The sequence below is a fragment of the Schistocerca gregaria genome, chromosome 2 (assembly GCF_023897955.1).
Source record: "Schistocerca gregaria isolate iqSchGreg1 chromosome 2, iqSchGreg1.2, whole genome shotgun sequence".
Lineage (NCBI taxonomy): Eukaryota > Metazoa > Arthropoda > Insecta > Orthoptera > Acrididae > Schistocerca > Schistocerca gregaria.
Window position 1 is genome coordinate 16,458,314 of NC_064921.1, and position 15,538 is coordinate 16,473,851.

General features: G+C 36.4%; 1 protein-coding gene across 5 annotated transcripts in view; it reads right to left on the reverse strand.

The window, feature by feature from the left end:
- Positions 1 to 1,166: 1,166 nt before the first annotated feature.
- LOC126336242 (uncharacterized) overlaps positions 1,167 to 15,538 on the reverse strand; it is a 224,274-nt gene continuing 209,902 nt past the window's right edge. For all 5 annotated transcript variants that reach the window (XM_049999734.1, XM_049999736.1, XM_049999731.1 and 2 more), the window contains exon 8: positions 1,167 to 6,990. In XM_049999734.1, the coding sequence (XP_049855691.1) occupies positions 6,812 to 6,990 (179 nt within the window). In that variant the 3' untranslated portion in view covers positions 1,167 to 6,811. The remainder of the gene's footprint in view (positions 6,991 to 15,538) is intronic.

Here is a 15,538-nt window from a genome sequence, read left to right on the forward strand (position 1 = left end):
TGGGTGGCGGTGTGGGGTAGGGTCGGGTGGAGAAGAGCACCGTAGATATAATGTGCAAGTTAATGTGGCACCCATTAAATGATAGACACTACTAATTGTGGCAGGACTTCTCAAGGAATATCAACCTCTAACTTTCCCTTCTGAATGCGAAAATATTTTGTTTGTGCCCTTCTACAAAGGGGGAGCCCACATACAAAGGGGGAGCCCACATACAAAGGGAGACTTGCTCACTGTAATTAAATAAGAAAAATTGCAGCTGAACTGGAAATATTTAAATGCACTATTTAAGAGTGGGACGGAAGAGAAATTTAAGAACATCATCTGGATAACAAAGACTTCAACAACATCAGTTTTCTGGCTCTGAGTAAATTATTTTCATCTTGATTTTTGCAGGCAATATTTTTACTTACTAAGTATTCCACTATCACAGCTTCAATTCTGCCAGTACCTCATTCAGACTTTCCAAATTTAACGAATCTCTGCTTCACACATTGCTGGAAGTCCAATGTAAAAGTTCTGTCTGCAAAAGGCAGGTTCCAGTCTTAACAGTTTTAAATAACTATGAAGTCAATAAATTTCTTTAATATTGCTAACTTTCACAGATTTCCAATTACCCATTACAGAGTTTTCACTAAATGCCTTCATGCCACACAGAAAATAATGTGATTGTGTAACTGTAGCCAATTCATAATTATGATGCACCTATTAATGCAAAATAGAATTAAGAAAACCACAATCCTTTATTTCTTGATTCAAAAAACTTTACCAACAGCCGTATGTTTTCGTTTATTTTATTTTATATGCTACCAGTTTCGGCAGCTCAATATTGCCACCTTAAGGCCCCATACCCTATTATCTTATTAACAATCTTATCGAATGGTGCCTTATAACTGGTATCATAAATCCGATTGTTACACAATAGATTCCTGTGAATGGGTGACACTGACTGAGCCTACATACAGTCCTCGAAATGTGGTCAAAGATACTACCTTACCCCATGTTGGTAAAGGTTTTTGAATCAAGAAATACATACCAGTCGAAGTTCCTCAAGCCATAAAGGACCAACAGACAATGCTTCATAGTGCTTTTTGGCCTCAGGGAAAGGGTTTAAAATTTAACATACTGTTTGGAATTTTGAATGGAATAGAAATAAAATGCCCAGAAGGTACGATTAAACTCAATGACGCCAGGAAACTGGCCTGCAGTAGCTGCTTGTTTTACTTGTGGACTCAACACATCTGCTCCACTGAGGACAGAAAAATATGTACAAACTGGCCATCAAAAATTTTTGATATGTAAATTTTTAACATTATTACTTCATTTGTAACTATAATGATCTCTGAGACAATGAAACCTGTTGTTAGTAATTTTACCAGTCATTTACTGTAACTACTTACATTTGAGAAATTTATGTATTGGCAAATATGCGACATACACAATCAGAGTTCTTGTAATTTTAAACAAGTCAATACCAATGAATACTATTTCACAAAAAAAGACAAGAGATCAGTCTCACAATAAACCTGTATTTCTAAAATTTTCATTTTGAAAGGCACTACATTACACCCAATAAACTTGACAGCCCCCTTTAATTTGTGTTTAACAAATTACAAGATAAATTCTTTTTTTACTAAATGAATTAATAATAAATGTATAATTATGATACTACTACAGTCTTTAAATTGTGAGTACTTACATTAGTACTTTCAATAGAATCTACTTAAAATACTGAGCAGGACTTTGGTAATGTAAGTTGTACTTTGACAGAAATAAAGAGAAACTTTCTACAACAAACCAAACAATACTTCACAATCACAGCCTAGTCTGCCTAACACTTAGTGAGAGGAACACGGCAGATGATATGAACAATTAAAAAAAAAAATGATTTCAGTGATATATATAATTATACAACCACAATATTTTCAGTCGCTGAATTTTGTATCAGAACAAAATTTCAGTATGTATTTACATTTCAAAGTAGGCGTAATAATGTTTGATCAGATACTTCACTGACTCTTCATCAAATAAAGAAATATATCATCTGTAAAATAATATCACTTTGGCTTTACAGCATCTGATCAGTATTAACCAAATGCAGAGAATATAACTGCATGATTACCAAAAATAAACAGTCTGGTAACCCGTAATGTAGGGGAGAGAGAACCTTATTTCCATGCATGAAGGTTTCCTCGTCTCAATTTCTCTCTTCCTCTACTCTTAACGTGAAAGTGAAATAAGCTGTAGCAAGATAAATACAATTAAAAGGTATAGCACTTCACTTGAAAGACACAGATTATGTACATGTCATGTGTAATTTCAAACAGAGTTGGGAAATTAAATGAAATCTTCAAAGGTAATTACTTTTTCTGAACTTTCCTAATTAATACCACTACGTTTCACATGCCATAACAGCATATGAAAGACATTACACACAAAAATAATTATAGCTAGTAGAATAAACATTATTGCTTTAGTTTAGACTTTACAAAATTCAACAAGCACTACATTTGAGTGCAATAATTTTAGAACAGTTCTGAGAATAAATTTGTAAAAGTAATGTCTCATTTCATATAAATTGAGGATACTATGAAAAAGCTAATGAATACAATTATGGTCCTGAGAACACTACAAACAACAATTTGCTTATGTAAATACATTAATTTTAATTTTAACAATGAAATGTGAATGATGACTGGTGAAGACAGATCAATCAATACACTATATAGACAAGAAAAGGCACAAGATCTATTTCTTCAATACAGCATCAAACTTTCTCTGTTAACTTCTTCATGCACTTTCAACAACCAGCTTGACAAACTATGCTATCAAAATTACAAATTTCCTTGTATAAATGCTAATGTATTAATCTGTTAAGATCGCAATAAACTGAAATTAAGGCTACCAGAGACTAATAATTTTAGAAGCACAAGGAAGGAGAGTAACCAGTCTAAAGGAATTCTGATCATCTCCAGATTTCAAAATAATCATTTCGTGCAATACTACCATTTATCATTAGTGCAAAATTATGTGATGTTTAAAAAAAATCTGCCCTGTCAAATAGGAGTACTTATCAATTGCATCAGAAACTTCATGCATGATTTCTGTGGAAAGTTTGAAATTCTAATGGTGTTGAAATTCACATTCATTATCTCCAGCAAAGGCTGCAATGAATACATTGTCATCGTGTACAATTATGTATGTACAAATTGTTACACCTGTACTGCACAGAAAAAGGGCATCAATATACTGGGGTGGTTCGTTGTAGGCCACAAGGATGCAAACCACTATTCTGTCATTCAGCATGGCGTGTAATAATTATTGTATGCAAAAGTTAACAACAAATTTATTATGCTTACAACAGGACATTAAAAATGAGTTAAATGAAGTATATGACTTGACACCCAGAAACATCACATCCAGAAATGCCTAACTTGCTAAAAGCCTCCTATGCAGGAGGCAAATTTTCCATTGGATTATTGACAAAGATGCAGAATTCTTTGCTAAATCCTTCAAATTTCGTGTCTTAAGAAAAGAAATCAAAATGTCATTACAGATACAGAAGATCCAAAAGGATTTATTGTAGACGTGGCTTCAGCATTTAATATACACTTGTGAAGTTCTAATCACAATGGTTAACATCGACATCCAATGGTTAAAGTCATATTTTACTACATCAGTAATTTAGAGCAAGTAACCACCAGTTAGCTACTACTTCCGTTCAATATACGCCTTACTCATGGACATTAAGATATTGTTATCATACATGAAGCTCATTTCACCTCTTATTCAGTTTCTCAAGTGAATTTCCACTGATGAGTATGTGCATTTGAGTTTTTCATTGTCTTGATAACTCAATAACTCACTTGATAACTCAATAACTCACCGATAGCTCAGTGTCTTAAACGTCACACTTTTAATGCAATCAACCATTCCAGGAAGTGCAGAGGAGGGAAAAATCAATTTAGCAGACAGATCCTATTAGATCTTTCTCAATTCTATTGCAAAACTGGGAGCTACAAGTCACATTATATTCCAAACACAATGTTTTAAAATCTTTTTCTATGGATAATTTAAAATTTTCTCCATAAGTAAAAAAGAACCAAAGAAAAAGTATAACAATGCCAAACCAACTAATTGAGAAGCGGCTGCTGCATTTCAAATTGCAACAACAGTCAAATGAAATAAATAATTTTCTACCACTGTAATGGTTGTTCTAACAGATTTTTCTTCACAGCCCTAGGATGAGTCTTTTACTGATTCTATGATAAAAATCATCCTTACATACAAAAAAGGCTTGGGTAAAGAATAGTTTGCTTCCACACTGTTGAAAACAGAAGATATTATAGAAAAACTGTAGTAGAGTTTGAAGTATTGTGTTAGGGATTCTCAAATGGAAAACATTCAGAAAATTATCTACAACTAATGAATGCAACATCCCATTCCAAATACACTTTGTACTCTTACTGCTATATGTTCACTAGAATAAGGAATCTAGAAATCAATCTCAGCACAAAATCGAAGAGTTCAAATACCGTACAGACATGAATAGTCTGTGCTTCATTTTTACCCTGAATTTAAGGATGAAATGCTGGGTTGTGTAGATTAATTGTAATAAGGTTGGTACTGTCCACCTCCAACAATAGATCCCATTATAATATAGTGTTGTCGTGGCCTCAGTCTGTGACATCAATAGCACATTAGAAGTGACATATTAACCACTAATTAATTATGGATGTTCTCAATACCACTCATAAACAGCTAGAAAAAAGTTGAAATTATCGAAGGAGCAGAGAACATTGGAAACTGTGCAGTGGAAATAAAGTAGGATGTGGGCAAGTGTTTTATTTGCAAATGGTGAAAGAACAAAATGCGCCTTCAAGAAACAAACCGTAATCACCAGGGATTTCACAGCCAAAAAGCCAAGCATATGGACCTCGAAAAATGGCTCTGCAATTATGTGGGCAAGAAGTGACAATGTGGATGCCCAGTGACAAGTGAAAGGAGCCAAATCAAAGCATTGGCTTCAGCCAAAGAACTAAGCATCATCAGTTTCAATGTTAGCTAGGGCTGGCTATCAAGATTTTTCCATCACAATGGATTAGGCTTCCAGAGCAAAAATACCATTGCTCAACAGCTGCCAGATGATTGGAGGAAAAATAGTGAATTTTCATCACTAAGTGATAAATTTGCACTGCAAACATTCCTTTATATTATTGCAAGTTGTTAATACAGATCCAAGGGGACTCCAGCGTCATGATACAAACTGGTAGCAATGAGTGGCAAAGGTGTACAGTGATGTGTGTAACTGGCAATGGATGAAAGCTACCACCTAACGTAAAATGTAAAAGAAACTATTGCAAAAAGATCACTGAAAGGCATATTGGTGACAGTGAACCTGAGGGGGCGGATGGACAATAGTCACTCAAAGCTGCACTTAAACAGCAAGATACACAAAGTATAAACAAAGACAAATTAAAACCAGTCTCCCCCCCCCCCTTAAAATTTGGGTGCACAGATTATTTGGTGAAATATATTATTCACATATATGTGGTATAAGTAGTCATAGAATAGAAAACTGATTCCGGTAGGTTATGGTGTGACAACTGTATATGTAACTAAACCAATTAAGGAAGCCACTCTTTATTTAAGGCCTGCACACATTTTCTGGGGGATTTATGGAATTGTTCCTCACTCAGATCATTTTAACTTTAGCTGCTCATATCTAACACTTAAGTGCAACAAATTTAGATAACAATAACTTTTTATCAATGAAAATAAAATAATTGTCAAATTGGAGCAATAACTGTTATGCTATGCAAGGCTAAGAATGTGTGTAGGAGAGAAGTAGATCTGCTACGAATTTTTTCCACTTAATTGCACAACTACAACATTCACAAAAAGTTCAGGAACTTCTATAATTCTTTCTTTGTAAAAAGAAGGAGTATATTAATTTTTTTAAATATAGGCAAGCAATTTAAAGGATTAATATTATGCTACCTGCATTTATAAGAGCATAGCCTCAATCTGTTTAAGACACTCTGTATAATTGTCAAATGTGTTTCACATGCTGTATGAACACAATAATATCCAATACATTCTACTCAACTAGACACGGTACGTCAAAAGATTTTGTTTTTATTTCTGTGATTATGATTTCAAATACTAAAATGATTCAAAGAATTTGTGTTGACACTACTAAATTAGTGTCGGCGTTTTGGTGTTGCCTAGACCATAACTGCATATTATAATCAGAGCTGTTAGCACGTTATCCTCTTGTGAACATCAACCTCTGACACTTTACACTAACTTATTGGCTACAAGATAGCTATTTTGACAATCCTGGAGCTCTGCAATCATAAACGTGGTTGTAAGTGTTCTTATCCTTAAGAGAAACCAAGTACTATCAAATTGAGTAAGAACCTCTCCAGTTATGGCCAGTCTCTGTTCATACTGATTGTGCTTATTATAAGACAAACATTATACACAAATATACAATTAATAATTGAACATAACCTATTTAGCATTCTTCCCTACTGATAATCAGGCTGCGAAAATCTATTAAAGTGAAGTTCCTCTGATGGAAATTGTGTATATTAAGCCAGTTTATCATTAGGTCGTCAGTCACTGAAGAGATTAAAGCTATTTATTACAATTGCAACAAACAAGTTTCACATACATAACATTTACCCAACAGCTTTTTTATAGATTGGTGTCACAACCTAATAAGAGTATTACAGGACGCTGAGGTTCTTATGTGCCTCAAACATGAATCAAGATTTTCCATGAAAATGATTTTTTTCCTTAATAAGTTTTATGGTACATCAACAGAGTCCTGATCTTGTTCTTTTTCCAATTCTAGTGTTCCTTTGCCACATATAACTTGATTCTTCGTGATGGGTATCAAGGCAATGAGAATGCCTGATAAAACAATCCAAACACCAGCTAAGTAGAAGGAAAGATCCCAATAACCAGTCAGATCAAAAACCAAACCTGTAGGCATTACAAAACACGTAAATAAAGCAGTACAATGAGAAGCTAAACACTAATTAATTTTAACTGTGCTCTATGTACTAATTACTTTTCATCTCACATAAAGCTTCAGCAGTACAATAAACTTAATGCCACTGCAATTCAAAATATAGCTCTGACTTGTTAAAACAAATGCATCATTCTCTAACTTAAATAGTTCATAAATACAAGAACAAATATTAAGTAAGACAGTCTCAACATAACATATCACAAATGATAATGCTCATTTTCCTTTCTCATCCTTAACTTCTTGTGAGTCAATATTAGCCAAGTACTGTTTTTTTAAGTGTTATCTTTGTTGTAGTTGAGTTCATAGGTTTTATGCTTTTGTGGAATCATGGCCTGCAAAGACAGGAAGCTTACAATTGAGAAAAACCTGATGTTCATCATCGATGTCAAAGTGAATCGCAACATAAAACTTTCAGACATGGAAAAAAAGTATGATTTCGCACAGTATTCATTGCACCACACCTTTAAAAAAAAAAAAAAAAAAAAAAAAAAAAAGAACTAAGCAGTATCAAATATCAAAGCTTGCAGTTCCTCTGGCAGCAAAAGGAGGAACATTTGCAGCTCTACAATCAGTGATGTGGAAACTATTCTTTTAAAATGGTTTCAAGGATGCAAAATGGCAGCATTCCTTTAAGTGGAACAATTCAGCAACTGAAAGCTCAGAAAAATTCCCTGGAGACCTGTGTTGAAAATTTCAGTGTGTCAAACGAATAGTTAGACCATTTTGAGAAATGTCAGTCTTTCATTTCAGTGTGTAAGAGGAGACAGTGAGGCTCTGGACACAGAAAATTTAAGCCACTGGAGAAACAGTATAATGCTGCAAATAGCGACGAGAGTGAGAAGTTGCCACTATTGATAATAAGGAAATTAAAACTCTTGATTTAAAAACTCCAAATGAGTACAGTAGGTAGGAAAATAGTACTACTGATTGACCGATGCCTGTAAATCCAAAGGAAACAACATTTATGAGAAATATTAATGCTGTGTTTCTTCCACCAGACTGCAGAAATCATCTGCAGCCTCTGGACCTGGGGATAATACACTCCATTAATGCCAAATACATAATAACAGCCATCTAGAAATTAATTACATTCCTTGAGAGAAAGGAAGTGATGAGACTTTACATTTTGCGGTCCATGCACATGTTTGTTGCTACATCGAACTTTGTAATGCAAAGACTGTGTTACATTGTTTTGCAAAGGCTAGCTGTGGTACATCAGTTGCTGATGAAGATGACATTGTTCCACAGGAAATCACAGATGTTCTTAAAAATGTGACATTCCAGGACTTTGTTTTTGTGATGATGATGTCTTCACTTCTACACCTGGGATGAACGTGACTGAGGTGTGAAATTCTAGTGAAAGAAGGCGGCTGTTGCATCAAGTTTCACAGGTGCTGTACAAGGACCTGAGACTGTTAGGGACAACATTTTGTCTTTGACTGTAGACTAGTCCATTACAACCGACATCAACCAAGTGGAGTGACAACTTATGTCATTACAGTGTGATGGCAGGAGAAAGCAAACAAGTCGTCTTGAATTTTCCTAAAACACGAAGAGTGTGTTCTGCAAAAATGTGATATACTGGGTAACAATTATTTAACAATACAAAAAACATACATTAGTTACAAACTGCAGTGTGTGTACACACACACTTTATTCAGCATGTAAACCTAACTACAGATATTTGGACTTATGATAGTTTGATATGTCTGTCATCACTGGCAGTAATGTGGTGCACGTAAATTGATAATTCTGCATAATCTGCAGGAGTGTCAGAATACAGATGGCATCGATAACCTCCTGAATGGCTGTTTTCGGCTCAACAATGGTTTTAGGGTTATTGCTGTACATATTTTCTTTAATATGGTCACACACACCCCCACGAAACATGGGCCTTGCCGTTGGTGGTGAGGCTTGCATGCTTCAGCGATACATATGGCCGTACCGTAGGTGCAATCACAACGGAGAGGTATCTGGTGAGAGGCCAGACAAACGTGTGGTTCCTGAAGAGGGGCAGCAGCCTTTTCAGTAGTTGTAGGGGCAACAGTCTGGATGATTGACTGATCTGGCCTTGTAACACTAACCAAAACGGCCTTGCTGTGCTGGTACTGCGAACGGCTGAAAGCAAGGGGAAACTACAGCCGTAATTTTTCACGAGGGCATGCAGCTTTACTGTGTGATTAAATGATGATGGCGTCCTCTTGGGTAAAATATTCCAGCGGTAAAATAGTCCCCCATTCGGTTCTCCGGGCGGGGACTACTCAAGAGGACGTCGTTATCAGGAGAAAGAAACCTGGCGTTCTACGGATCGGAGCGTGGAATGTCAGATCCCTTAATCGGGCAGGTAGGTTAGAAAATTTAAAAATGGAAATGGATAGGTTAAAGTTAGATATAGTGGGAATTAGTGAAGTTTGGTGGCAGGAGGAACAAGGCTTTTGATCAGGTGTATACATGATTATAAATACAAAATCAAATAGGGGTAGGTTTAATAATGAATAAAAAATAGGAGTGCACGTAAGCTACTACAAACAGCATAGTGAACACATTATTGTGGCCAAGAAAGACACAAAGCCCACGCCTACTACAGTAGTACAAGTTTATATGCCAACTAGCTCTGCAGATGAAGAAATCGAGGAAATATATGATGAGAGAAAAGAAATTATTCAGGTAGTGAAGGGAGACGAAAATTTAATAGTTATGGGTGACTGGAATTCGTCAGTAGGAAAAGGGGGAGAAGGAAACATAGTAGGTGAATATGGATTGGGGGGAAGAAATGAAAGAGGAAGCCGTCTGGTAGAATTTTGCACAGAGCATAACTCAATCATAGCTAACAATTGGTTCAAGGATCATAAAAGAAGGTTGTATAAATGGAAGAATCCTGGCGATACTAAAAGGTATCAGATAGATTATATAATGGTAAGACAGAGATTTAGGAACCAGGTTTTAAATTTTAAGACGTTTCCAGGGGCGGATGTGGACTCTGACCACAATCTATTGAATATAAACTGTAGATTAAAACTGAAGAAATTGCAAAAAGTTGGGAATTTAAGGAGATGGGACCTGGATAAACTGAAAGAACCAGAGGTTGTAGAGAGTTTCAGGGTGAGCATAAGGGAACAATTGACAGAAATGGAGGAAAGAAATACAGCAGAAGAAGAATGGGTACCTCTGAGGGATGAAGTAGTGAAGGCAGCAGAAGATCAAGTAGGTAAAAAGACGAGGGCTAATAGAAATCTTTGGGTAACAGGAGCGATATTGAACTTAATTGATGAAAGGAGAAAATATAAAAATGCAGCAAATGAAGCAGGCAAAAAGGAATACAAAACATCTCAAAAATGAGATCGACAGGAAGTGCAAAATGGCTAAGCAGGGATGGCTAGAGGACAAATGTAAGGATGTAGAGGCTTCTCTCACTAGGGGTAAGGTAAGATATATACTGCCTACAGGAAAATTAGAGAGACCTTTGGAGAAAAGAGAGCCACTTGTATGAATATCAAGAGCTCAGATGGAAACCCAGTTCTACGCAAAGAAGGGAAGGCGGAAAGTTGGAAGGAGTATATAGAGGGTTTATACAAGGGCCATGTACTTGAGGACAATATTATGGAAATGGCAGAGGATGTAGATGAAGATGAAATGGGGGATAATATATTGCGTGAAGAGTTTGACAGAGCAATGAAAGACCTGAGGCGAAACAAGGCCCCAGCAGTAGACAACATTCCATTAGAACTACTGACGGCCTTGGTAGAGCCAGTCCTGACAAAACTCTACCATCTGGCGAGCAAGATGTATGAGACAGGCGAAATACCCTCAGACTTCAAGAAGAATATAATAATTCCAATCCCAAAGAAAGCAGGTGTTGACAGATGTGAAAATTACCGAACTATCAGTTTAATAAGTCACAGCTGCAAAATACTAACGCGAATTATTTTCAGACGAATGGAAGAACTGGTAGAAGCAGACCTTGGGGAAGATCAGTTTGGATTCCGCAGAAATGTTTGAACACGTGAAACAATACTAACCTTACGATTTATCTTAGAAGAAAGATTAAGGAAAGACAAACCTACATTTCTAGCATTTGTAGACTTAGAGAAAGCTTTTGACAATGTTAACTGGAATACTCTCTTTCAAATATTGCAGGTGGCAGGGGTAAAATACAGGGAGCGAAAGGCTATTTACAATTTGTACAGAAAACAGATGGCAGTTACAAGAGTCGAGGGGCATGAAAGGGAAGCAGTGGTTGGGAAGGGAGTGAGACAGGGTTGTAGCCTCTCCCCGATGTTATTCAATCTGTATATTGAGCAAGCAGTAAAGGAAACAAAAGAAAAATTCGGAGTAGGTATTAAAATGCATGGAGAAGAAATAAAAACTTTGAGGTTCGCCGATGACATCGTCATTCTGTCAGAGACAGCAAAGGACTTGGAAGAGCAGTTGAACGGAATGGATAGTGTCTTGAAAGGAGGATATAAGATGACCATCAACAAAAGCAAAACGTGGATCATGGAATGTAGTCGAATTAAGTCGGGTGATGCTGAGGGAATTAGATTAGGAAATGAGACACTTAAAGTAGTAAAGGAGTTTTGCTATTTAGGGAGTAAAATAACTTATGATGGTCGAAGCACAGAGGATATAAAATGTAGACTGGCAATGGCAAGGAAATCGTTTCTGAAGAAGAGAAATTTGTTAACATCGAGTATAGATTTAAGTGTCAGGAAGTCATTTCTGAAAGTATTTGTATGGAGTGTAGCCATGTATGGAAGTCAAACATGGACGATAAATAGTTTGGACAAGAAGAGAATAGAAGCTTTCGAAATGTGGTGCTACAGAAGAATGCTGAAGATTAGATAGGTAGATCACATAACTAATGAGGAGGTATTGAATAGAATTGGGGAGAAGAGGAGTTTGTGGCACAACTTGACAAAAAGAAGGGACCAGTTGGTAGGACATGTTTTGAGGCATCAAGGGATCACAAATTTAGCATTGGAGGGCAGCGTGGAGGGTAAAAATCGTAGAGGAAGACCAAGAGATGAATACATTAAACAGATTCGAAAGGATGTAGGTTGCAGTAAGTACTGGGAGATAAAGAAGCTTGCACAGGATAGAGTAGCATGGAGAGCTGCATCAAACCAGTCTCAGGACTGAAGACCACAACAACAACAACATGGTCACACAAAAAAAGAGTCACTTGTGTTCAGACCCGGAGAATATGGCAGCCAATTGAGACCCATGCCAATGGCCTCTGGGTACCCCAGAGCCAGAATGTGGTCCCTAAAGTGCTCCTCCAGGACATCAAACACACTCCTGCCTCGATGGGATTGAGTTCCATCTTTCATGAACATCATCTTGTCGAAATCGTGGTTACCCTGGATAATGGAAATGAATTCATCTTCCAAAACCTTCATGTTCCGTTCGGTAGTTACTGTGGCATCAAGGAATAATGCACAGATTATTCTGTGACTGGACACTGCACACCATGCAATCACCCACTGGGGGTGAAGGGACTACTACAGCACAAACGGCAGATTCTCAGCCTCCCAAATGTGCAAATTTTTCTTACTGGGGAACCCATCCACATGAAAGTGGACATCGTCACTAAACCCAACCATGAATGTGCATACCAATTCCCGTAATGCCCCATGGCCAACCATGCAGTTTGAATGTTCTAATGCAAACCATTCAGAAGTCGTGACAATTTTGTTTCGTATAGTTCAATAATTGTCCCCGTTTGTGTATACTGTATTTAAATTTGCAGCACATGACACAGATGTGAATTTTGCACAAAATACATGCAAATTTTGCCAGAAATAGACGCTATATTGTCCAGTCCTTAGTCAAGAGGAATGAGTATAAAAGATGGACACACAGAACACAATATACTGATACATATGGGTATTATTAATGCAATGAATACATTACATTAAAGAAACTTCCTTTCAGTCTCATGGATATGAAGTTATTAAATGGATACCAGTAGACACTTCAAATTTGTCTTCACGTGCTATTTCCATCGCAGGAATTATGTCATTGCCATTTATCACCAATTGATGTGATGTACAGCCCAGGAGGTCTTACTAGATGCCTGCCTCAAGTGCCACATTTAATTTCAAGGCATTATTATTATTATTATTATTATTATTATTATTATTATTATTATCCTCAATGAGGCATGGGTTAGTACGTTTCACATGTTGACATACGCGAGCACTGTTTTGTTCCCGTAAGTAATGGGACTATCATAGAAAAAAAAATCCATGCCAGAGTTTTCACAGAATGATTTTCTGATTTTCTATTCCAAAATATCTGTCCAAATTAAACTGCAGTGATTGACAAACCGCCAAAGAATCCACTGCATTAGTTAAAGCAATGTCAATGCTGTGCACAACAGCACATAGAGATAATGTTATATAATGATCAAAATCAGACGTGGTATGATTTAATGGAACTCTGATGCTGTAGCACCCAATAGATCCTAAATAAAACTGGCTAAAGCAGAAAGGTACAGTGTAATACTGCCTCCTCCATACCACACCAATTTCAATCTGGACAGTGCAAACAATGCAGCTAGTAGTAATAAAATGATTCCTCTCACTCAGTGAAAGAAGCTACGGCAAACAATTCAACTAAGGACAAGCCATAAGATGTGGACCATATTGTGAGACATGCATCCGTAAAGAATTGGTAAACACATCAAATGAATGACCACTTCCATCCACTTATCAGTTCCAACTCAAAATGAGAGCAGCAGACAGTCTTCTTTTGCGATTGCTGTGTCTCCATCACAGTTATTGGTATTTATAAAAGGTAAACCAATGTTTGGCAAGAAGACAAAACAAACAAAAATTCTTAATTTAAAAAAAAAAAAAGTAAAGGCTGTGTTCTGTCAGAAGTATAGTAATTGTATATTTACTGCCTTTAAATTTGTAGCACAGGATATTGGTAAATTGTAATTTAATAGCAACTGTGTCACTCAAACATGCTTTAATTATGATTCTGGGTAACTCTTCCCATGTACTCTGACAAAATCCCCAATTAAGAGTAACCCATATTTAAGGAGAAAATACTTGGGTCCCTACAGATCCGTTAAAAAGGGGTTTTACTGTACTATGTAAATGTGAAATTGTTATACTAGGCGTTGGGCTACTGCAAAACTGAATAATTGTTTTATGAGCAACTTTGACAAATATGTTGAGATAAATCACGTAAACAGAACTTAAGTGGACTTTAGAATGCGATTCCGATTTCACTTGGTTACTGACACAGCTACCTAAACGACAAAGGACCTACAATGGACAATGAGAGCAAAGATAAGTGATGTTAATTCACTTCAACAAATGAATTTTAACTACTTCTCTATTATATTTTTCCGTTGGATTAACACTAAAGAACATAAACCAGACCCCACTTTTAATAAGGTTTGAAGTGATATCATTTATTAACTTTCATAAAATTTCACAAAATTCAGTAACGATTAATGAAGGACATCAAAAAGTCATTGCAAAATATTCCACTAATACTGACACTGAACAGTTGTGTCCATCAAAAATTCAGCTGCGCAGTAAGGAGTTTCTAAAACGATGGTCAAAAAAGTCAGAAAAAGCTTTATCCAGAGATGAATGGTTTTGGAATTGATAGGGTATGTGTTCCGAAGCGAATGTGACTAATGCCATGCCGATTAATACCAGTTGTTCCTAAAATATTTTTCAAATTCTGTGACCTCAGACCAAATTGGTGAGTTACAACAGGTTCATAAACATGTGTGCTTGCGCTCTCTCTCTCTCTCTCTCTCTCTCTCTCTCTCTCTCTCTCTCTCTTTCTCTCTCTCTGTCAGTTAGTGGAGTTTATAAAGTTTTGTTTTGTGTAATTCTAAAATTCACATTAAATGACTGAAGTCCAAATGACACCAATGGGAATACAGGCAATTCAGAGGTGTGCTGCTGCATTTGTTACCAGTAGGTTCAAACAACACCGAAGTATTATGGAGACGCTTCAGGGACTTAAATGGGAAGCACTGGTGGGACGGTGACATTCTTTTCGTGGAACACTACTGAGAAAATTTAGGGAACTGTTATTTGAGGCTGACTGGAGAGTGATTCTACTACTGCCAACATACATTTCGTGTAAGGACCATAAACGTAAGATTAGAGAGATGAGGGCTCATATGGAAGCATACAGTAGTTTTTCCCTCACTCTATTTGCAAATTAAACAGATAAGGAAATGATTAGTAGTGGTACTGTAGTTTGATGGGTACATATGTAGATGTAGAACTTGTCAGATTCTTTTGAATATCAGTGTCGCATTATTTTCCGGAACATTAACTCATTCCTCTTCTACCAATAACTTTGCTTTCCTAAAAGTTAAGCAATAGTTAACTTAAGCTCAGCTTATTTTTGATTCAGCTGATATCAAATACAAAGTGACACAGAAAAACAGGAAAATTTCCACAATCCAATACAAGACGTGACGGAGGAAAGAAATTGCATTCATAGTAATTGAAACCCTAC